The 19,291-nt window shown below is 38.9% G+C and overlaps 3 protein-coding genes across 3 annotated transcripts; 1 reads left to right on the top strand and 2 right to left on the bottom strand.

Moving 5' to 3' along the window:
• Positions 1-39: 39 nt before the first annotated feature.
• On the top strand, positions 40-5,720 carry LOC121517012 (protein pitchfork-like). The gene is made up of 5 exons (XM_041798502.1): positions 40-189; positions 345-443; positions 2,483-2,616; positions 2,700-2,817; positions 5,655-5,720. Exons 1-5 carry the CDS (start codon positions 40-42, stop codon positions 5,718-5,720), a joined length of 567 nt encoding a protein of 188 aa, XP_041654436.1.
• A 67-nt stretch (positions 5,721-5,787) lies between these two features.
• On the bottom strand, positions 5,788-11,691 carry taf8 (TAF8 RNA polymerase II, TATA box binding protein (TBP)-associated factor). The gene is made up of 8 exons (XM_041798501.1): positions 11,522-11,691; positions 9,867-10,026; positions 9,368-9,466; positions 9,211-9,273; positions 8,945-9,069; positions 8,586-8,733; positions 7,029-7,171; positions 5,788-6,240 (listed from the first exon to the last, which is right to left on the bottom strand). Exons 1-8 carry the CDS (start codon positions 11,567-11,569, stop codon positions 6,100-6,102), a joined length of 927 nt encoding a protein of 308 aa, XP_041654435.1. The 5' UTR covers positions 11,570-11,691; the 3' UTR covers positions 5,788-6,099.
• A 3,175-nt stretch (positions 11,692-14,866) lies between these two features.
• Positions 14,867-15,208, bottom strand: g0s2 (G0/G1 switch 2). Its single transcript, XM_041799051.1, has one exon. It carries the CDS (start codon positions 15,206-15,208, stop codon positions 14,867-14,869), a length of 342 nt encoding a protein of 113 aa, XP_041654985.1.
• Between the last annotated feature and the right edge of the window lie 4,083 nt (positions 15,209-19,291).

The raw sequence follows: 19,291 nt of genomic DNA, 5'->3' as shown, positions 1-19,291 counted from the left end.
CGGTTTCGTTTTTTGATTTGACCAAAATTGGTTCCTAGAATGTCAGAAGCTCCTGCTCGAAGAGTATTTTTCGGCAGCACTCAGGAGAGAAAACTTCTCCCCCTCTTTTATCCGCCAGACCGGCTGGGAAATCAAGTGTTACGACCGGAAGCGCCACTTATCGGCCCTGGCCGCTATGACAACCATGAGGTAACGGCTCTTAATAAATATCTGATTTAACTAACTTTAAACAGACGTCACACACGTTCTTCACATCAATTGTGTATGAGAGCGGTAGTGGAAAATCTCAATGCCATGATAACTTAAAATTCTGAGTATTTTAAATCTGTCCATCTCCTTCACAGTTTGGCACCATCCTCTATGACTTACAGAAAACTCCAGGGAGCACAAGAGGATATGCTCTCTCTGCAAGGACTGCAGCACGCTTTCAACCCTGTAGTAAGGTAGATAAAAACAAAGATAGTCCACAGAGTATGTGCCATAATAGTCATGTGCCAAGGGCCGATAACTGCAAGCTTTTGTAAAGACCTTAAGTGTATATAAAAAGGCAGTTCCACTAACAAATTCCTGGGGCTTCGGTCTCCAAGGGGGGCTCGAGGTATAGGCAAATGTTTGCCATTAAATGTCAAGTATACATTAAAAAAATTATTCCAACAATATGATGAAATTTACAGTGCCTTTCGAAAGTATTCACCCCCCCAGCCTACATCTGCACAAGGGCCAGATTTATTCTCCACAGAGACCCTGGGGGCCAGACTGTCAAATACACAAAAATTAGATAAATATTTTGGTCTGATAGAAATATAATTGTAGTAGTATTTGTATTTTCTTTCAAAACGCATGACATTGTTAGTCATTACCAGTGTGATCTATCCCCCATTCTTGACACTTTTAACCCCTTTTTTCCTCTTTTACCAATTTTTGCAAGATTTTAATCAATCTTAAACCACTTTTCCTGCATGTTTTACCCACTTTTATCCACTGCCACTTTTTAACTCCTTTTCTCTACATTTTTTCACAAATTTTTGCGGCTTTTAAATCGATATTTGCCACTTTTAACCAGTTTTTGATACTTTTTGCCTCTTTAACTAGCCTAATTTTTTTTCAGTTGTTTAGCCCATTCTAAACCACTTTTCCTGCACATTTTATTCTCATTGGTCCACTCTTTTATCCATTTTTGCCACTTTTCTTCTATTTTCCACTTTGTCATTAATTCTTTGCACTATTATTTTGCCAGTTTTAACCCATTTTTAATACTTTTTGCATTTTTTTCCCCTTTTACCAATTTTTGCAAGATTTCAACCCCTCTTAACCCCCTTTCCTGCATGTTTTACCCACTTTAATCCGTTTTTGCCACTTCTTAGCCCCTTTTCATGACATTTTTTCGACTTTTAAATCAATGTTTGCCACTTTTCACCCATTTTGCCAGCCTTTAACCCCTTCCCACTACTTTGACAGGCTATTTGTGCCATATTTTTTGCCACTTTTACTCATTTTTTATACTTTTTGCCCCTTTAACCCAGTTTTTTCCATTCTTAACCCCTTTTAAAACACTTTTCCTGCATGTTTTATCCTCTTGGTTCCACTATTCTTTTTTTTCCCCCATTATTTTTGTAACACTTTTGCCAGCCTTACCTCTTTTTTAAATTATATATAATAAGTATGTATGACTGAAAAGTGCATTTCAGTAAAACAGATCAAATGTTGTCTTTCTAACACTATTTAAATGTTAATTGTTTGTGTGATGGATTAAACAGCTGCAAACATTTAAAGCCAAAGGATACTCTTGAAACCACATCTTCTTTTCCTCCTGTTATGAATTTAATGATCTTTTGGGGGCCAGACAGGAAGCTTTGGGGTGCCTAATATGGCTTCCGGGCTGCCAGTTGATGATCAGTTCCCTAGGATGTCTTACCCTTTTAATTAATTTACAAACCAATCATGGTCATTTGACATAAAATATGTGATTTCATAAATATTCACCCCCTTCAAGTCAGTATTTAGGAGATGCATCTTTGAATGCAATCATAGCAATTACTGCATTCTTCTTTGCAAAACTGGTCAAGCTGTGTCAGGTTGCACAGAGATCGGACATGAACAGCCCCTTTTCAAGTCCAGCCACAAATTCTGAGCTTTGACTTGGGCAATCCAGAGCATTTACCTTAGTTCTCTTTAGACTAAATAAGGTTGTCCTCCTGTATTTTCCTATACTTTGCAGCAGTCATGTTACCCTTTACAAGCCGTCCCAGGCCGGCTGCTGAGAAGTGATGATTCGCCAAGAGTTTGGCCATCTAAGCCTGTGTTGAGGACATGTAGTTTAAAACTTGTTGTTCTAGAAAGCATACATTCAAACTAGAGGAGTATGGTTTACATGGCTTAAGTTTTAAGCAACAGGGGTCTAATTAAACAGTACCAGTAAACTACTAGAACACCTTATGAACACCCTGAAATTATCCTTAATCCTTCTGATCTTCATCCCCAGACAGTGACTCCTTCCCCTGATAAGTACCAGCCAGATCAAAGTAAATCCAGAGTACCTCCTCCTGGCAAAACACCTTTCAGTTCATCTGCACCAAGGTTCGACAGCAGGACACCTTCAGCTGGAGATGGTCCAGGGTAAGACAAACACGGATATGAATATACAAATCCAGTGTTTAAGTGCTGATGTGAAGCTAAGAGATGTTAATGTTGTAATCCAGCCCTGGGATGTACACTCAAGAAACCTCCACAAACAGGAAGGTGGTATGGCCGATGTGCTTTGGGAGCCCAGACTGGTCCAAGCTGCCTCAGCTGGAGAAAAAGTCACTCCGGGTGAAGGTGGGTGAAGCTGCTGGTTAAACACCATTGTCTTAACTCAAAGATTTGAGAAGAGGCTAAGAAACTTGGTTTGTAAATAAAACTGTAACAATTTCAAACTAAAGTCAATGATATAAATGTAAATACAGGTCATTTTTGTGGGGCAGATAAAACTGGGAGCGTAGGCTTCCTATCACTTCATCAATGGGTGACTTACAGTTAGTTTTTTCCTTATATCCCTTGAGAAATTAGCAGATTTGAAAAAGCTTTGTTACTTCAACATCAATAATTTTACGAAATAAAATTAGCTTAATTTAATGAAACTTAGCTGAGGGACAATGTTCTTAAATGCATCAGCTCAGTTCAGTTGAGCAGTTAACTTAGCATATAGGGGAAAAAGCTACCCATTCTTTTAGATGAAACATCACCAAAAGTCCCTTTAGCTATTTCTAAAGCTTAAAAGATTATCTTGTCACTTTAAAAGACAGAAAATGTCAAAAGGAAGACTATTTTATTAAGTTAAAGAAACTGTATGCAGTGACTTGCAGTCAAACAAATAAAACAGCTAGGGTGAAATTACTGGAGAAATCCTGTTTGACTTTGCCAGATTGATGTCTTCTTGCAAGTCACTGTCATGGATAAACGCATGCCTGCAATCACACAGTCCTGTGTACACTTAAACTAACTAAAACAACACAATCTGACAGACAGCCTTTACTTGGTTTAACCCAGACTTTTGGCCACCTCAGAGCTTCTGGCATTTCACCAGTCATTTTATTTTGGTAGGTTTGCTGCGTTTGAGACAGAACGTATGTTATAGAAGATTTAAGCATGCTGTTGACTTTCTCATGAAATTGTGTAGGAAAGAAATGTTACCCAAAATCTTTAATGAATTCTTTATACACTTATATGAGGAGATAAATATGTTCAATGTGTTGTGACAGTGTACCAGACCCATCCCTAATACTGATTTATTACTCAGCTGCCAGTATGAAATCCATGATTTTTGATAGGATTTCTACTTGGTCTGGAACCTGCACTGGGTAGCACTAGCTGTGTATAAGTTAGGACTTCACCTAGTATAAATGCAAGTTCCATGATTGAGATTATGTCTTCTAACATTTAGAGTGTTGCACCAGCTGAGATGGTTTCAAAATAGGCTAAAGTTACAAGTTAAATCTCAGACCTACTTCATAATCCCCTGTAGAATACACCTGCCATGGTGATCATTTTGAAAGGTTGGATAACATGAGGGTATGAAGAGGAACTCAGGTTTAGTGGCCTACGGTGTGGACAGTATGTTCTCTGTAATAGATTACATCCCTTAGAAATGTATGATGACTGATTTTATATGTCCAACAATGGCATACCTGATGTGTTGTTGACATTACCACCTGATTTCACTGTTAATTTGCTCCAGTTGTAAATTGTAGGCTTTAGTTAACACCTAATCATAATATTCTGCTCGCACTTCATGGCTGTTTGTGAATTAGACAGTCAACAAAAGTTTTTCAGCTCAGTGTTTCCCACACATAGACTATGCTTAGATTAGCCACCACGGTATATTTACAGCCACCCAAGTATATTTACCTGCAATCTTTTAGTTTGTCTGTAATCACCACCTGCATGCATGAGAGGGGTCAACTTGTAGATCCCTTCCACAAATGCAAAGATTGAAGTGCGATAGCCCATGTTAGAAATGATGCTGTTTCAAGATTTTTCTGCAGCTCATTGCTGCTAATATCATCCCGCATTCCTGCTCTCAAGAGGTGGAAAGTAACTATTTAAATTTACTCAAATTACTGTAACTGAATAGCTTTTTGGTTACTTGTACTTTAAAAAAAAATAGTTTTACTTAAGTATTTTTGAAAAGAATCAAGTACACTAGTTAACAACATAAGCAAAAACAAGAAGGTCCAAGATTTCTGCCACTAACAAGAAAATGGCCATTAGTTTGAATTTCACAACACGATGGTCAGTAGCATAAAGGAAAAGAATGATGCCTACTTTTATTTCAAAACAGCTGTTGCATTTTACTTTAGGTTAAGTCACACCTCAAAATAACCAACCTGGTTTGAGATTCATATTCTCTTGTAGTTTACTGCTCATTAGAGAAAGATCGTATTTCACTGTTAAAGCCTGTAGGCTATTAAAAGTAGCTACTCAGTATTTTAAGTAAACTTTAAATCTCTTAACTTTTACCTTTACTTAAGTAGATTTATAGACAAGTACTTTTATTTTAGAACATTTTAACCAAAGTAGCTATACTTTTTCTTGACTACAATAGTCTGGTACTTGTTCCACCTCTGGATACTTGCAGTATCCAGCCTCATCAAAAGTAAGCCTTCACACATGCTGCTATTACAGAATACTAAAGAAAAAATTTCAAAAGGCGAATGATACTATTTCAGCATCTTTATACAACATACTGTTGATAGGTACGGTCAAAAGAGCCCAAACAGATATGACTAGACTTAATAAACGGGGCAGAGTATCTCTGTTTTCGAAGTACAGCCTGATTTGTGGGAAACACTGCAGCCATTAGCCCTTCAGAGGGACAAGAGGCTGCACTGTAACAGACACTGCATTTAGATAAAAAGGTTTTTACTGACTGGTAAATGAAGGGAAAACATATCTGCATCATTGTTTTGATATAACACTGTTCATGTTCATGTCTCCATGGCGCAACCAAATAATGGCACAACTTAAATAATGGTACTTAACTAAGTTTCTATGTGGGGTTTAGTGTGGACTGAACACCATAACATGAGATAGAGTGTATGCACAGCTGCTGCAACAGGCTACTGTATTTTGTTCTGTGAAGCAATATCTAATGTTCTTTTTTTGTTTTTCTGCAGCTCGACAGTGAAAAGGAGTTCTTGAAGCACAGAGGCAGAGTGGCATACCTCAGTTTGTATTATTGAATCTAAAGCTTATGGATGGAAACCTGCAAAAAAAAAAAAAAATTAATTTACTGATCTGAACCCTGTGTTACCAAGAGAAACTATATTTGTTTATTCACATGTCTACACTCTTGTTTGGTCTTTTTTTCACTGTGATGTTTCTTACAAAATGACATTATGCAAATTTAAACAAAGTGAGTGCTTGCTCAAAAAACAAGAAAAAAGAGTTCTCTTTAGTAGAAGTCTGTCAGTACAAAAAGCCAGCAGCAGTGCTGGTTCCTGCACCGAGGGAGAGCAGCTGCTGTGCCTGGGCTGCTCTTCTCTGTGTGATTGGAGGGATTCACCAACTGCTGACAGCACAAACCACTGCGACAAACGTGAGTCTGTAGGTTCAGGGGGTTCATTTCTTCCTCCTCACTTTGGGTTTCTTCACTGGTCGGAGGTACGGGTTGTCGATCATGTTCTCATCGCTGCTCTTTGTGGAGGGAACAACGCCGCTGGGAGGAAGCATGGAGTTCTCTTTGTCTGCTCCTGGATCATCCTGAATGAAGGAAACGAAGCAGACAGTTCATGAAAAATTGCTCTGTTATTGAGCTAGATGGCAAGACCGATGTTACACTTTTGTATGGCTTTAAATAAGAAGAGTATTTAAAGTCATTCTTCTGGCTTCATAGGTTAGAGTCGGGAATTTTCATTCTACACAGAATCCCATTTACAAGTATCTAATACTGGATATCCCAGAAACACTCAGCAGAATGTAAAACAAATCCAGTATTAAGCAGACTGCATTTCTCCAGAAACAAAAACACTTTCTCTGAATCTTCATTGATGCTACCATGCAGCTGAATACTGAATATCCAACCATAAAATCTCCTTGTTACAGTTAAAAGACTGGACCTTTTGACTGCAAGAATTTCTGCTCATTTTTGAGGGAATTTCTTTCTCTGCCATTCCAACCAGTAACAACCGTGGGTCAGTATTCTGCTCGTCATGCATTACTCTGTAAGCACTGAAATTATGAAAACTGGTGATGTGAAAAGAGAGTTTAAGAAACAGGAAGGGATCATTCTGTGGTCTGTAGTGCTCTTTTATTAATGGGATGTTTGTTTGTTAAAATATTTCACCACACAATGTAATCCTTATCTTTTCAGAATTACATCAGAAACTTGACATTTTGTATTTGCACGGTTCAAATCCCAAGCTTTCTGAAAAAAACCTTAACCCATGATGAGACATCCTACAGAAATCTTTTGAGACATTTGATTGTAAACATTGGAAATATCAGACATCAAGACAAAACCCAAACCAGATAAAAAAGCAAAGACTTACAGTGATGATATTTCCTGCTGTGTTCTCGCTGTCTGTCTGGTCGTCCTGTTCTGAAGAGTCCGTCTCCTCCAGACTCTGCAGCTCCAGTTCTGAGGGCAAGAGGGCGCTGAGATACGGGATAGAGCTTGGACGAGCTGCAATCACTGAAATTAGATGTGAAAAGGTTAAAACTTAAAAAATAAAAAATAAAAAAATAAAAAAACATGAGTTCAGTAAAGTTATGGATATTTCAGATGCATCAGTACCACTTCTCAGACAAGGTTCAAGATCTCACATTTGGTTTCTACATGATAAATGTGTCTGAATATGAAAACTACATTTATAGGTCTTGAAATATTCTCAAAGTTTGTTCTGTTTCATCAAATGTTCCTCCTCCCACCTACTGACAAATTATCACTTCATAGTTTGCAGAGTGCTCTACATCTGTCAGCCTCATTTATGCCAAAATCCCTGCTCAAATAATGAGAGTCAAACATTATACTGTCACATGATATCAAAGACAATATTAAATGTGTTTTTTTGGCATGAGTAAAGAGTACTTAGGTTTGTTACAAGCACTGATACCTATACTTGGACCAGTATCTCTGCATTCCTAAAGGATATACATGTAGATGCCATGACAGGCTTAAATATGCAAAAACAACTGACTCTTAAAAAGTACGACTTTTTAAATTTTTGCACTGAAATGTCTAAATTAAGATTATGATTTGTATTGATTAAAATGACAAAACCTATGTGACGTATTTTTAGTCAAGTATTTTCATTTCCTGAAAAAATTCCCATGTTTTCAAAACCAGAGAAATCCTTCATTTCTGTATTTTTAACAAATTGTGATTTGTAATGGCAGCCACTGTGACAGACATTTATAAAACAATCTGATTTACATTAAAAAGTGCACTAAACTAACATGCAAGCACAAAAACTGCATGCAGAAAAAAGTCAGAGGTGGAGGCAGATAATAGGGGAGAGCTCAAATAAATAAACATAACTGAGGTTTTTCTTTTGTAAGGAATGTTTAGCAATAACTCAAACAGAGCTATGAAACTTTTCTAACAAATTTGGCTTTTACTTTGGAAAGCATACCAGAAATGCTACCATTTCTTAGCATCCATCAACATGAGTGGTTCTGCTACAGATCCCTGTCTGTTAAAGGGAAAGTTTTCCTCACCGCCATCATGAGGCTAAATAGTAGTGCCACTCTTTATAATCATAGGCTACATCAGTGATTACAATCTAGACCTGCCCTCTTTGTAAAGTGTCTTGTGAAAACTTGAGTTATGAATTGGAGCGATACAAAGAAAGACTGAGTGATCTAGGGATATATTGGCAGGCAGGATGCATGGGATACTGGGTTTAGTATACCTGCTTTGTCTCATTCTGTCTCCAGAGTGAACTATCCTCACTTTCATGTTTGTGACTTTAGAATTCAACCATTCAGTTGGATATGTGACATACATATGAGTGTATTCAGGCACAACACTGCCCGTTATTCCGTGCTTAATGTCATCTTTTGTTACTGTTTTGAGAGCCCCCCCCCCCCCAAGTAGAATGGCTTACATGGGAAGGCGGTGATGTCATCTTTGAAAAGACTCTGAGTTTCTCCTGTCTTGGCCATGAAGCGTGTGAGAGCCCGCTCTACGTCTCTCCTCTGACTCGCTGCCTTCTCTCTCACCACCTGATAGTCTGACACGGGCTCTCTGAAGGTCTAAAAGAAAAAAAGAGAAGCACAATGTTATTTCATCGGTAACAAATAAGTAAGTCAATGAATGCCCTTATTGCAAATGTTCAACTGAGGGCTGTTTCCATGTTAAAAAAAAAAAAAAAAAAGATTTGTTACCTTCTAATAAAGAAATTTAAATCATAAATTAATTCAGGGATTGTCTGAGGCATTCTCAGGAAGAAAGATTCTGACTCACAGGTGTTTTGATGTAGGTATGCGGGTCAGGGAACTCTGGAAAGTGGCTGGGGATGTGAGCTGGATGAGTGCGTTTCTGTCCAGCTGACAGTGCTTTGGGAATAACAGGAGGGTTTGTCACCGGAGCTGGAATCATTAATCAACAAAGAAAACTGAGGTTATGACATGAAGTTGTTTCTCTCTTTGATATTTGAATGATTGTAGGAAGCCAGACTATCATTAATATAATCCACAGTAGCAGGTGGGAGAAGAGAAGAGTCAACTTACGGGCAGTTATCACCATCCTCTGTGATCTCTTGGCGTACACAGGAAGAGTGTCAGCGTTAAAACCTGCAGAGACACAAACAGATATATCATGAGCTTTATACACATTTACCTTGTGCTGAAAACATTTAAGTTTATCTTAGAGTCCTTGAGTTTTTACCCATTTCAATGAGAGTGACCACTGTGTCCGACAGGGTTGGGATGCTTCTGGCTGTGTGTTCACAGTAAGCTTTAGCACACCGACCGATTTCAGTGATATCTGAAATTAGAGAAAAGAGTTGCTAAATGAGTCTGCCTAAAAACCAAACATGAATTAGGTGCATAAAAATAAGTGGGTCATTGTAATGATCCTTGACAGCATGTAAAGCAGCAGAATAATGAATGAAGAGCAGCTCAAACAAAGCAGTCCAAGTCGTTTATAAATAAAAGTGGTTTAGTAGACATCCTTTTTTAAATTATGAAGGATGTTCTTAAGATTTTGAGCAGAGTAAGAGGTAAATAAACTGTAATATATTCCCTTTTTTCTTAAAGGTGCAGTGTGTAATATTTAGCCTAGTAGCATTTAGCAAAACAAGCTTGGTTAAAATGATAGTCCCAATTTTACACACTGCACCTTTAATCTGTTCTGAACTTCGGTATACAGGAGGGTTTCTACTTACAGCTCTGCATCATCTCAGTGAGAGTCTCCACGGCTGCCTTCTCTGCGCTCTCAAAGCCACATTCTGTCAGGAGAGCGCTGACAACAACCTGCAGGGTGCGACGCCGGGCCAGGTGGTAGTTCTCGGAAGGGCTGGTTGCTGCTTTACTGCCACTCCCACGCTGGAAAAGAAAAACATACTAAATGTGAGAGGAAGACAAACCTTCAGAAAAAGTGGCAGCAATGTTACTTCATGCATGAGGACTATCATCACAGCATGACAGAGAGATATAATATTGACTACAGTGATATAGGTCTTTTTAAACCAAATACACAGAGAGCATGAAAATAATAACAGGGTATAACCACAACATGAATTATCAAACCAACATAGGACAACTGACTGAGTTTCACTTTCAAGTTTGGCTGCCTACGATCACGTTAAATAAGATAATCAGTTACTCTGCTGCATGCCGTGTTGCACTCATTTTATCCATAAGTTATGTCATAAATGGTAAATGAAGTGCATCCTTTCTTCATTTACAACACAGCTGTTAATTCCTTCCCCCACCAAAACAGCTGTTACTTTAATTCAGGTGAGGCCCAGAGGAAGCCATGGGATATAGTCTGGTTAGTTTAAAGGTGAGAGAGCTGAACAAGGATCAAAAATATGTTTATTTCGCTCAAGGGGCAATTTACTTCATAGCCAATGAAAGAAGCAAGAACACCTTAAAACATGCATGATCTCATCCATCCAGGATCGAATGGGCTTTTTAAAAAGTTCTGAGTCTGAATATATGGGTCAGATCACTCAGAGTGGGGCCTGCAGTTTTACAGCACATTTTAAAGGGAACATACTATGCAAATATCCCTTTTTCAGGCATTTCTAACAAAAATATGTGTCCCTGGCCTGTCCACAATCCCCTCAAGTTCCAGAAAAATCCATTCTCTCCCCCCTCTGTGTGCTGAAACAAGCCGTCCTCAGATTTTAACCCTAGTGACCTCACGTGGGGAGTAAGCACCTGCCCCCAGGTTTGGTTGGCCCTCCCCCACTTGGAGGAAAGTTCCACCCTCCTCTGCTGATCCTCTCATCTACCAGCTGAGATGCTGGATACCTCAGTGGGTTACCCTGCTGACTACAGTCTAGGAGATTGATGCTTCAAATCCCAGTCGGATCCTAAACTTTGGTTAAAAGTGTCTTGACATCAGGAGGGCCACGTCCATTTTCTTTACTCAGCTGTCTTGCTTTTCTTTTCAACTTCAACTTGATTTTTTCAATTGCTCACTTGAATACGTGAAAGAGAATTGCTAGATATCTTAATTAGAGGCGTCAGTTTATCCTTCTGGTAGAGATATAAGCTAGAGGCTGAAAATGAAGGAACAATAAAGGACATTTTTCTAAATTCTGGGAGAAATGTAAACATATCCAACAAACAAATAGGCATTAATCATTAAATTTTAATCTTTAATGCTTTGTAATTTAAATTCACAGGAAAATACTTGATAAAAGTCTAGAGTAAATTAGTCTAAAGAATGTTATGAAGCATAGTAAATTTCGTCTAGATTTTAAAGTCATCATGTCTTCATGTTAGGGAATATTTGGGACACACTGAACCGACTGTTAGCTTTACATGGCTACATTTAGCACAGTACAGCAGGAATAAAAGCCTTATTTACCCCTCCTGAGTTCAGAGAACCTCCCGACGCCACCGCAGGATCCGCCATTTGTTATTATTTGGTCTCTCTTCGTTTTATTTCACTTGTTCAACTCTTTAATAGAAATAATCTTAATTTTCAGACGAACGTTTAGCAGCCGTTAGTAAACATGGTGCAAAATTATGTCGTCACTTCCGTCACCAGGGCGGATGTTGGAATAACCTGTAAACATCGAATACCGCCGTCTAGCGTCTTCTTTGGGAATTACAACAGCCGCTTTTCCAACGTGTCATCTCTGTTTTGCTGAACAAATAGGGCGTTTAGAAATGTGAGATTCTGGAGCTGAGATGGAACACAGATGTTAGGTGAATTAAAAAACATGCAGCTACAAATGTATGCGGATTAATTTCTACTTATTTGTAAGGTGTATGAAGAAGTATAGGGCTTTCTGTTTTAACAAGTCATATAGCAGACATAATGTGCTTTTTGTTAGTTTTAAGAGAAACTAAATATTGTCTTTATAAACGCATGTCTTTTAATTATACATTGTCCACATGGGAGAGGTCTTCCAGTACCATCTAGAAAGGGCTTTAGAAGATAAGTGACTCTAACTCCTGCCACATGTACAGGAGAGAAGATTAAAATAGCATGTTACCACTCCTGAGCACAGGAGTTCTCAAAGTTTTCAGCCTGACCCCGAAAATGACCAGAAAATAATAACTACCAGAGACCAGGAATAGTATTATCCCTGGAGGTGGTTAAAGTGCAACAATGCTATGGAGCTAAATCCATGCCAAAAGTTTTGTTTATTTGAAAAAAAAAAAATGTAACTGAAAAATAATTTTGAAACTGAGAGTTTGTGGTTTGTTCCTGAATTGGAAAAAATACGAACACTGAACTGAAACTAAAACTAAGGTGGTGTTATTTTTTTCAGTCGCAGCTTTAATGTTTTCAGATCAAAATATTTTTGGTTCACATTCAAATCTTCTTTTCTTGGGTTCAGATTTTTTTTTTTGACTTTTAGATTGTATTTTTCATGTTCAAACTTTGGCCCTGTTCTGGCGTGGGGTGTGTGGTCTCGACTGAAAAGGGTGTGGAATTGTGAGTGACAGCATAGCAAAGACGGCTCAGAGCCATTCCCAATTATGTTGACTTCAGGAAACGTGGGCACTTTGAGATATGACTCAACATTTCCTATACACTATATTTACCTGATTAGATGTTGATAAAGGGATGCCGAGGACAAAATTAGCTTTAACAAGCTGTTCTAGACAACTATTGGCAATTATTCATCTATTAATAACCACTTTACTGTCACAGAGTTACTCTGATGACCACTCAACAGTCACAGAGTTACACTGATGACCACTCAAGAGTCACAGAGTTACACTGATGACCACTCAACAGTCACAGAGTTACTCTGATCACTCAACAGTCACAGAGTTACACTGATGACCACTCAACAGTCACAGAGTTACACTGATGACCACTCAACAGTCACAGAGTTACACTGATGACCACTCAACAGTCACAGAGTTACACTGATGACCACTCAACAGTCACAGAGTTACACTGATGACAACTCAACAGTCACAGAGTTACTCTGATGACCACTCAGCAGTCACAGAGTTACTCTGACCACTCAACAGTCACAGAGTTACTCTGATGACCACTCAACAGTCACAGAGTTACTCTGATGACCACTCAACAGTCACAGAGTTACTCTGATGACCACTCCACAGTCACAGTTACACTGATGACCACTCAACAGTCACAGAGTTACTCTGATGACCACTCAACAGTCACAGAGTTACTTTGATGACTACTCAACAGTCACAGAGTTACTCTGATGACCACTCAACAGTCACAGAGTTACACTGATGACCACTCAACAGTCACAGAGTTACTCTGATGACCACTCAACAGTCACAGAGTTACTCTGATGACCACTCAACAGTCACAGAGTTACTCTGATGACCACTCAACAGTCACAGAGTTACTCTGACCACTCAACAGTCACAGAGTTATTTGATGACCACTCAACAGTCACAGAGTTACTCTGATGACCACTCAACAGTCACAGAGTTACACTGATGACCACTCAACAGTCACAGAGTTACTCTGATGACCACTCAACAGTCACAGAGTTACTCTGACCACTCAACAGTCACAGAGTTACACTGATGACCACTCAACAGTCACAGAGTTACTCTGATGACCACTCAACAGTCACAGAGTTACTCTGACCACTCAACAGTCACAGAGTTACTTTGATGACCACTCAACAGTCACAGAGTTACTCTGACCACTCAACAGTCACAGAGTTACTCTGATGACCACTCAACAGTCACAGAGTTACACTGATGACCACTCAACAGTCACAGAGTTACACTGATGACCACTCAACAGTCACAGAGTTACTCTGACCACTCAACAGTCACAGAGTTACTCTGATGACCACTCAACAGTCACAGTCAACTGGTCATTTAGTAGCATAGGAATCTAGGAGATTTCAGCAGAATAAAGTAAAATTCAGCTTAATTTTTCCCATATAAAGACATTCACACCATAAATAATGATGGAGAATGGGGGGATGATTCTCAACATTCTCTGTTGAAGATCTGAGAGAGACTTAGAAATGTCCCTTGAGTTTTGGTTTTATTTCAGAATAAAGAGTTCATTAACAGTTAGTGTTTTATAGTATAAACTTAGTACCTTTAAAGAGACATATTTGTCAACAGCAGAAACATTTAGTCTCCAGTGTCTCAGTGTCAGTGAAGTATGACACACTTCTCTGTAGTGTTTCATGTGTACACAGAAGTGCTTTATTTAGAGGAGAGCTTAAACTGATGTTGTTGATGAGGGAAAAAGAGGGAGCACGTGTTTCATCTTATACCAGAGGTGCATATGATATATAACCCATAGTTTCCCAACAGCAGAATTGTGGCTTGTAGCCATTAACCACAGTGGATGGTGGGTGCAAAAAAGTTAATGTCATGCCCTGATCATAATAAGCATGCACGTGCATCACACACTTAAATAAATAATTTTTCCACTTCTGTATTGGACTGTGAATGCAGCGCAGCATCACACCTTCTCACCGGGGCATTTCTTACCTGTGTGTAAGAAATGCTATTTTTAGAGGAGGTACAGAGGAAAGTATCCTGAATATCATATTGCTGGGAAACTTTGAAAAGTAGGGACACTCAGAAATATGTTTTAATGTTTTTTTTTATGTTACATTGGACAAATATAGTAGAAGATAATAATGAATACAATGTCACCAGTTCAGCATGGTGGTTTATTCATCATCATTATCATCATCATGACAGTGGCCTCCATTTGCATTCAGGGTGGAGGTTTTCTTTATGTTGCATGTGATCGGTTTATCAAGCTTCTGTTCACAAGATCCGTCAGATGTTTGCCATTGTCCTTCATCAGTTCTGTCTCAGGCTTGTCCACAACTTCAGGCTGAACTGAGGTAGGATGTGATTTTTCCCCCCTCTTCTCCAAGATCAGCTTTGATGGTGTGACTTTTGCTGACTCTTCCCACTCAGCAAAAGGCAGAAGAACTGTTTCCACCAGGCAACTGATTGCTCCGAGCATTGCCAGAGTGGAGCCCAGCATGTAGATCTTCAGCATCCCCCAGCCAGGCCTTTGGCTTAACATCTCCTTAGTGAATGGGATGATTTCAGTGATGGTTTCCATGATGTTTTGTTTGTCTGTTGAGGGAAAAGGAGCAACTTTACACATTTGTTATCAAAGAAAAATGCTAAAAATTATAATGATAGAGAAAGGCAGATACTTACGTTACCAAAGCAGATCCAGACTCTGACTTTATCTGGGTTTCTGTCAGGCGGTGGCAGGCAGTGAGAATGACAGCACTGACATTTAAATGTAATTGGAGCTAGGTCAACTCCCCCAATAGTTACAAAATGCATATTAATGAGGCTGCTGCAATCACTTTTGGAGATTACAGTTGTTTGGGTAAAAGGGCAGGAGTTTCCAAAGCTCAAGCGTGCAGGAGTAATGGATTATAAGTCATGCAAACATTGAAATTATTCATGTAACTGAACACTGAACATCATAAGAAGGCTGGTTCATGCTGCGTGGCTTGTTAACATAAACATTGATCTTCATCAGGAGCGCTTGTTTGGTACCCAATCACAGCATGTAACACCATGGAGAGCCAGTCCCCCTTATTGGCTGGAGGATGTTTGATTTATTGACCTCTGAGAGATAAGACTATTTAGAAAAGGGAGAATCCCCTCAATCATGCCGTCCTGAGCTGCTCTGACTCATGTTCAACACCTGACCATGGAGCTGACAATGGAGCAGGGATTAATAAATGTATGTGTGTCTTTGTGTGCCTTTTGACCTCTTTCCCCTCAATTTAGGAGAGGAAAGACCGGAGTCAGGTTGTGAAATGTGTCTGATCTTTGTCACAGAGAGAAATGTGTCAACTCTCAGTGAAAATGAAAACTGGCCAGCACAACAAAAGCCTGCATGTTTATTCAACATCTGCACACCAGACGATGGATGCCTGGTTATGGCACGATATAATCCTTCTTAATTTTTTAGCAGTAAGAGGGTCAGGTCTCCAGGGGTGGCAGCTTTGGTACATTTAACAGTTTACCATACTGGTCTAATCCAACAATAATGGCCTGATAACTGCTTTGTGGTTATATTTGAGATCATATGCTCACTTTGATTCTCTGATTTTCTGGTTTTTGCCAAAATCTGATCAATGTGTTTTGTACTGATTCCCACAATCCTCTTTCCCAGGGTTTCTCATTCTTGTCAGCCCATGACCCCCAAAATAAAGGTGCCAGAGACCGGGGACCCCCACTGTACCTGAAGGTGATCGAACACAGCCATGAACAATCAAGAATAGTCATGTGGAGACAAGGCCGTCCATAAGGGGGGGATAAAGGGGTGAGCTTTCTGGGGCCTGCCAAACTGGGGTCATCAAGAACATTCGCACAAGGGCAAGATTTAGTCCCGACAGAAACTCTGGGGGCCAGACTTTCAAATACACAGAACTTAAATGAGTATTTTGGGTTTAATTTAAATATTTTTGTTGTAGTATTTGTATTTTCTTTCAAAATGCAGGACATTTTTAGGAATTACCAGTGAGCTCTATCCCTATTATCTGTAATGCAGCAGGCCACAAGGAGCCCGACAACAGAATTGGCTGAACCCCTGAAATACCAGAGAATTGGCCCTCCACAGTTGTGATTTAGTACTAGTATTAACCCATTTGTGACACATTTAATCCCTTTTTGCCTCTTTGACCAAATTTTTGCAAGATTTAAACCACCTTTGAAACCAGTTTTCTTGCCTGTTTGATCTCTTTTGTGCCAATCTTATCCATTCTTGCCACTTCTCTTCTATTTTTGCCACTTTTGAACCCCTGTTCGTTACATTTTTTCAAAATTTTTTGCATTTTTAAAACCAATTTTGGCCACTTTTTAACACATTTTTGCTACTTTTTGCCTCTATAACACATTTTTTGCCATTCTTTAACCCATTTAAACCACTCTTGCTGCATGTTATATCCCCTTCGTGCCACTCTTTTATCCATTTTGCCACTTTTCCTCTATTTTTTTTTCCCACTTTTTAACCCCTTTTCATTACTTATTTGCATATTTTTTTGTCATTTGTAACCAATTCTTGATACTCTTTGCCCTTTCTTTCTCTTTAACCTCTTTTCACCACTTTTTCTGCCAATTTGTGTCCCTTTTTGCCACTCCAAAACCCATTTTGCCACTTATCACCCATTTTTGCTACTCTCTAACCCCTTTTCACCACTTTATCTGATCATTTTTGCAGCACTTCTGCCAACCTTAACCCTTTTTAAATATCTACTAATTATGACAGTAAATTTCAGCAAAAACAGATCAAATGTTACATCATTCTAAAGTTATTTCAATATTAGTTGTTTGTGGGATTGATTTAATAGCCAAGAGATACTCTTAAAACCACAACATCTTCTTTTCCTCCTTTTCTGAATCTAACAATCTTCTGGGGGCCGGACAGGAAGCTTTGGGGGGCCGCCACTTGATCATCAGTGATCTAGGTTAAATACTGCCTCAGGAGCTAAGGTTAGCCCACTGTCCATTTTAGGAAATCTTCAGGTCTCAGGTGTGACCTCAGATCAAAAAATGAAAAAGTCTCAGGAAAATCATGTGACAGACTTCAGATGAAAAGGTCTCAGGAAAGATGGCATCAGAAACAAAAAGGGTTAGGGAGGCATCAGATACAGGTTCAGACAGAAAAATGGCATCAATTAAAAAGGTCTTTGGAAAAAAGCCAACAGATGTAAACAAAAACATCCCAAGAAAAGTGGCACCAGACTCAGACAAGTGATTGCCATGTATTTCTAACAGAGTAAAACGACATCAGAGACATCTAATAGTAAAACTGACTGTATCAGAGGTTTAATGATCAACACTTGAACTTTAACTCTGAAACAACCTTTCCCCCCATTAATCAGATTTCTGAAGCTCAGACTTCCCTCAGTCATTGCTGGTAACATTGCTATAATTACGTGGTAGAGAAAGCTTCTCTTTGAGGAGCTCAGTTTGGATTCTGGGCAGTCGTGTTTACCTCTGCTGGGAAAGGTTGGGACTGTTTGGAGACCTTTGGCCCATATCTCTGACTCCTTCTGCCTGAATAGAAGGCCTGTCTCCATCTGTGTCTGCAAAGCTGCGGTTTAGGAGGGTGAGGAGGGTCTACGGTGTGTAGATCAAAACACTTTCATCAGGAGCTCATGGGGAAAGGGTAAGGTTACAGTTTGTTTTAATGTTAAGGTTTGGGGGAAATACTGAGGACACTCAATAGTTGATTGCTGACACAGACATCTCAACATAGGAGCATAAATATCACTATGCATTAACGAAAGCAGGGATTAGTGAGAGGTGCATCATATTTGAATACACTGCTGTGTTGAAAGAGCTGTGATTGGCTGTGGGTACTGGGAAGTGATAATTAGGATCAGCCGCCCCTCAGCTGACCACACCCTGTCCTGCATGAACTAACGGGCAGCCTTATATAAAATGTCTTGTCTTTGTGCTGTATTTACTTGGCTATAGGTTCAAAAGGATTTGAAAAACACAATATTGCTTTAATTCATATTTTACACAATCTGTTTTAAGTACTATGTTAAATAACCAGCACGAAACACTTTATATAATTTCCAAACTGATCATTTATCCCAATCTATGCCATGATAATATATATATTTTTAAGTTTGCATGGTTTGTTTCTTTTGTTTTTGTATTTTTAAGGAGAAAGACAAAGTCAAGAAAATGTCATTTCCAGCAGAGCTCTTGCAGCTTCTGTACAGGCTTTATTCATGAGCAGACTTACATAAACACATTGTGTGCACAGCATTTTAAATAGACTAGATCAAAATCTGATGAATGCATCAACACAAAGCCACAAAGAGCTGAAGAGACACGAGCAGACTGTACACAATGAACCACATAGAACAAAACATCAAATACAGTGAACATAAATGACATTTATATTCTTGCACATCGTTGACATGTGATCAGATAAACATGTGTTGGCAAGTTCTTGATATACTTGTGGCATTTAAACTGTCAGTGACAGTCTGTTTCTTACATGTTTAACTCATGTCTGTACATATCCATAGTTTTAAAGTTTATTATTAAAAAGAAGCAGCAAAGTTTAGAAAAATAAATCAATTACAACAATAAATTTGACAAAAATGAAGTATAACTTTACAACAGTTTACAGTATAAGAGAATCTGAAGCAGTGAGCAT

The sequence above is a fragment of the Cheilinus undulatus genome, linkage group 11 (genome assembly GCF_018320785.1).
Source record: "Cheilinus undulatus linkage group 11, ASM1832078v1, whole genome shotgun sequence".
In the NCBI taxonomy this organism is placed as follows: Eukaryota; Metazoa; Chordata; class Actinopteri; order Labriformes; family Labridae; genus Cheilinus; species Cheilinus undulatus.
The sequence above is the reverse complement of the archived record's forward strand: the minus strand, read 5'-3'. Positions and strand labels throughout refer to the sequence as shown.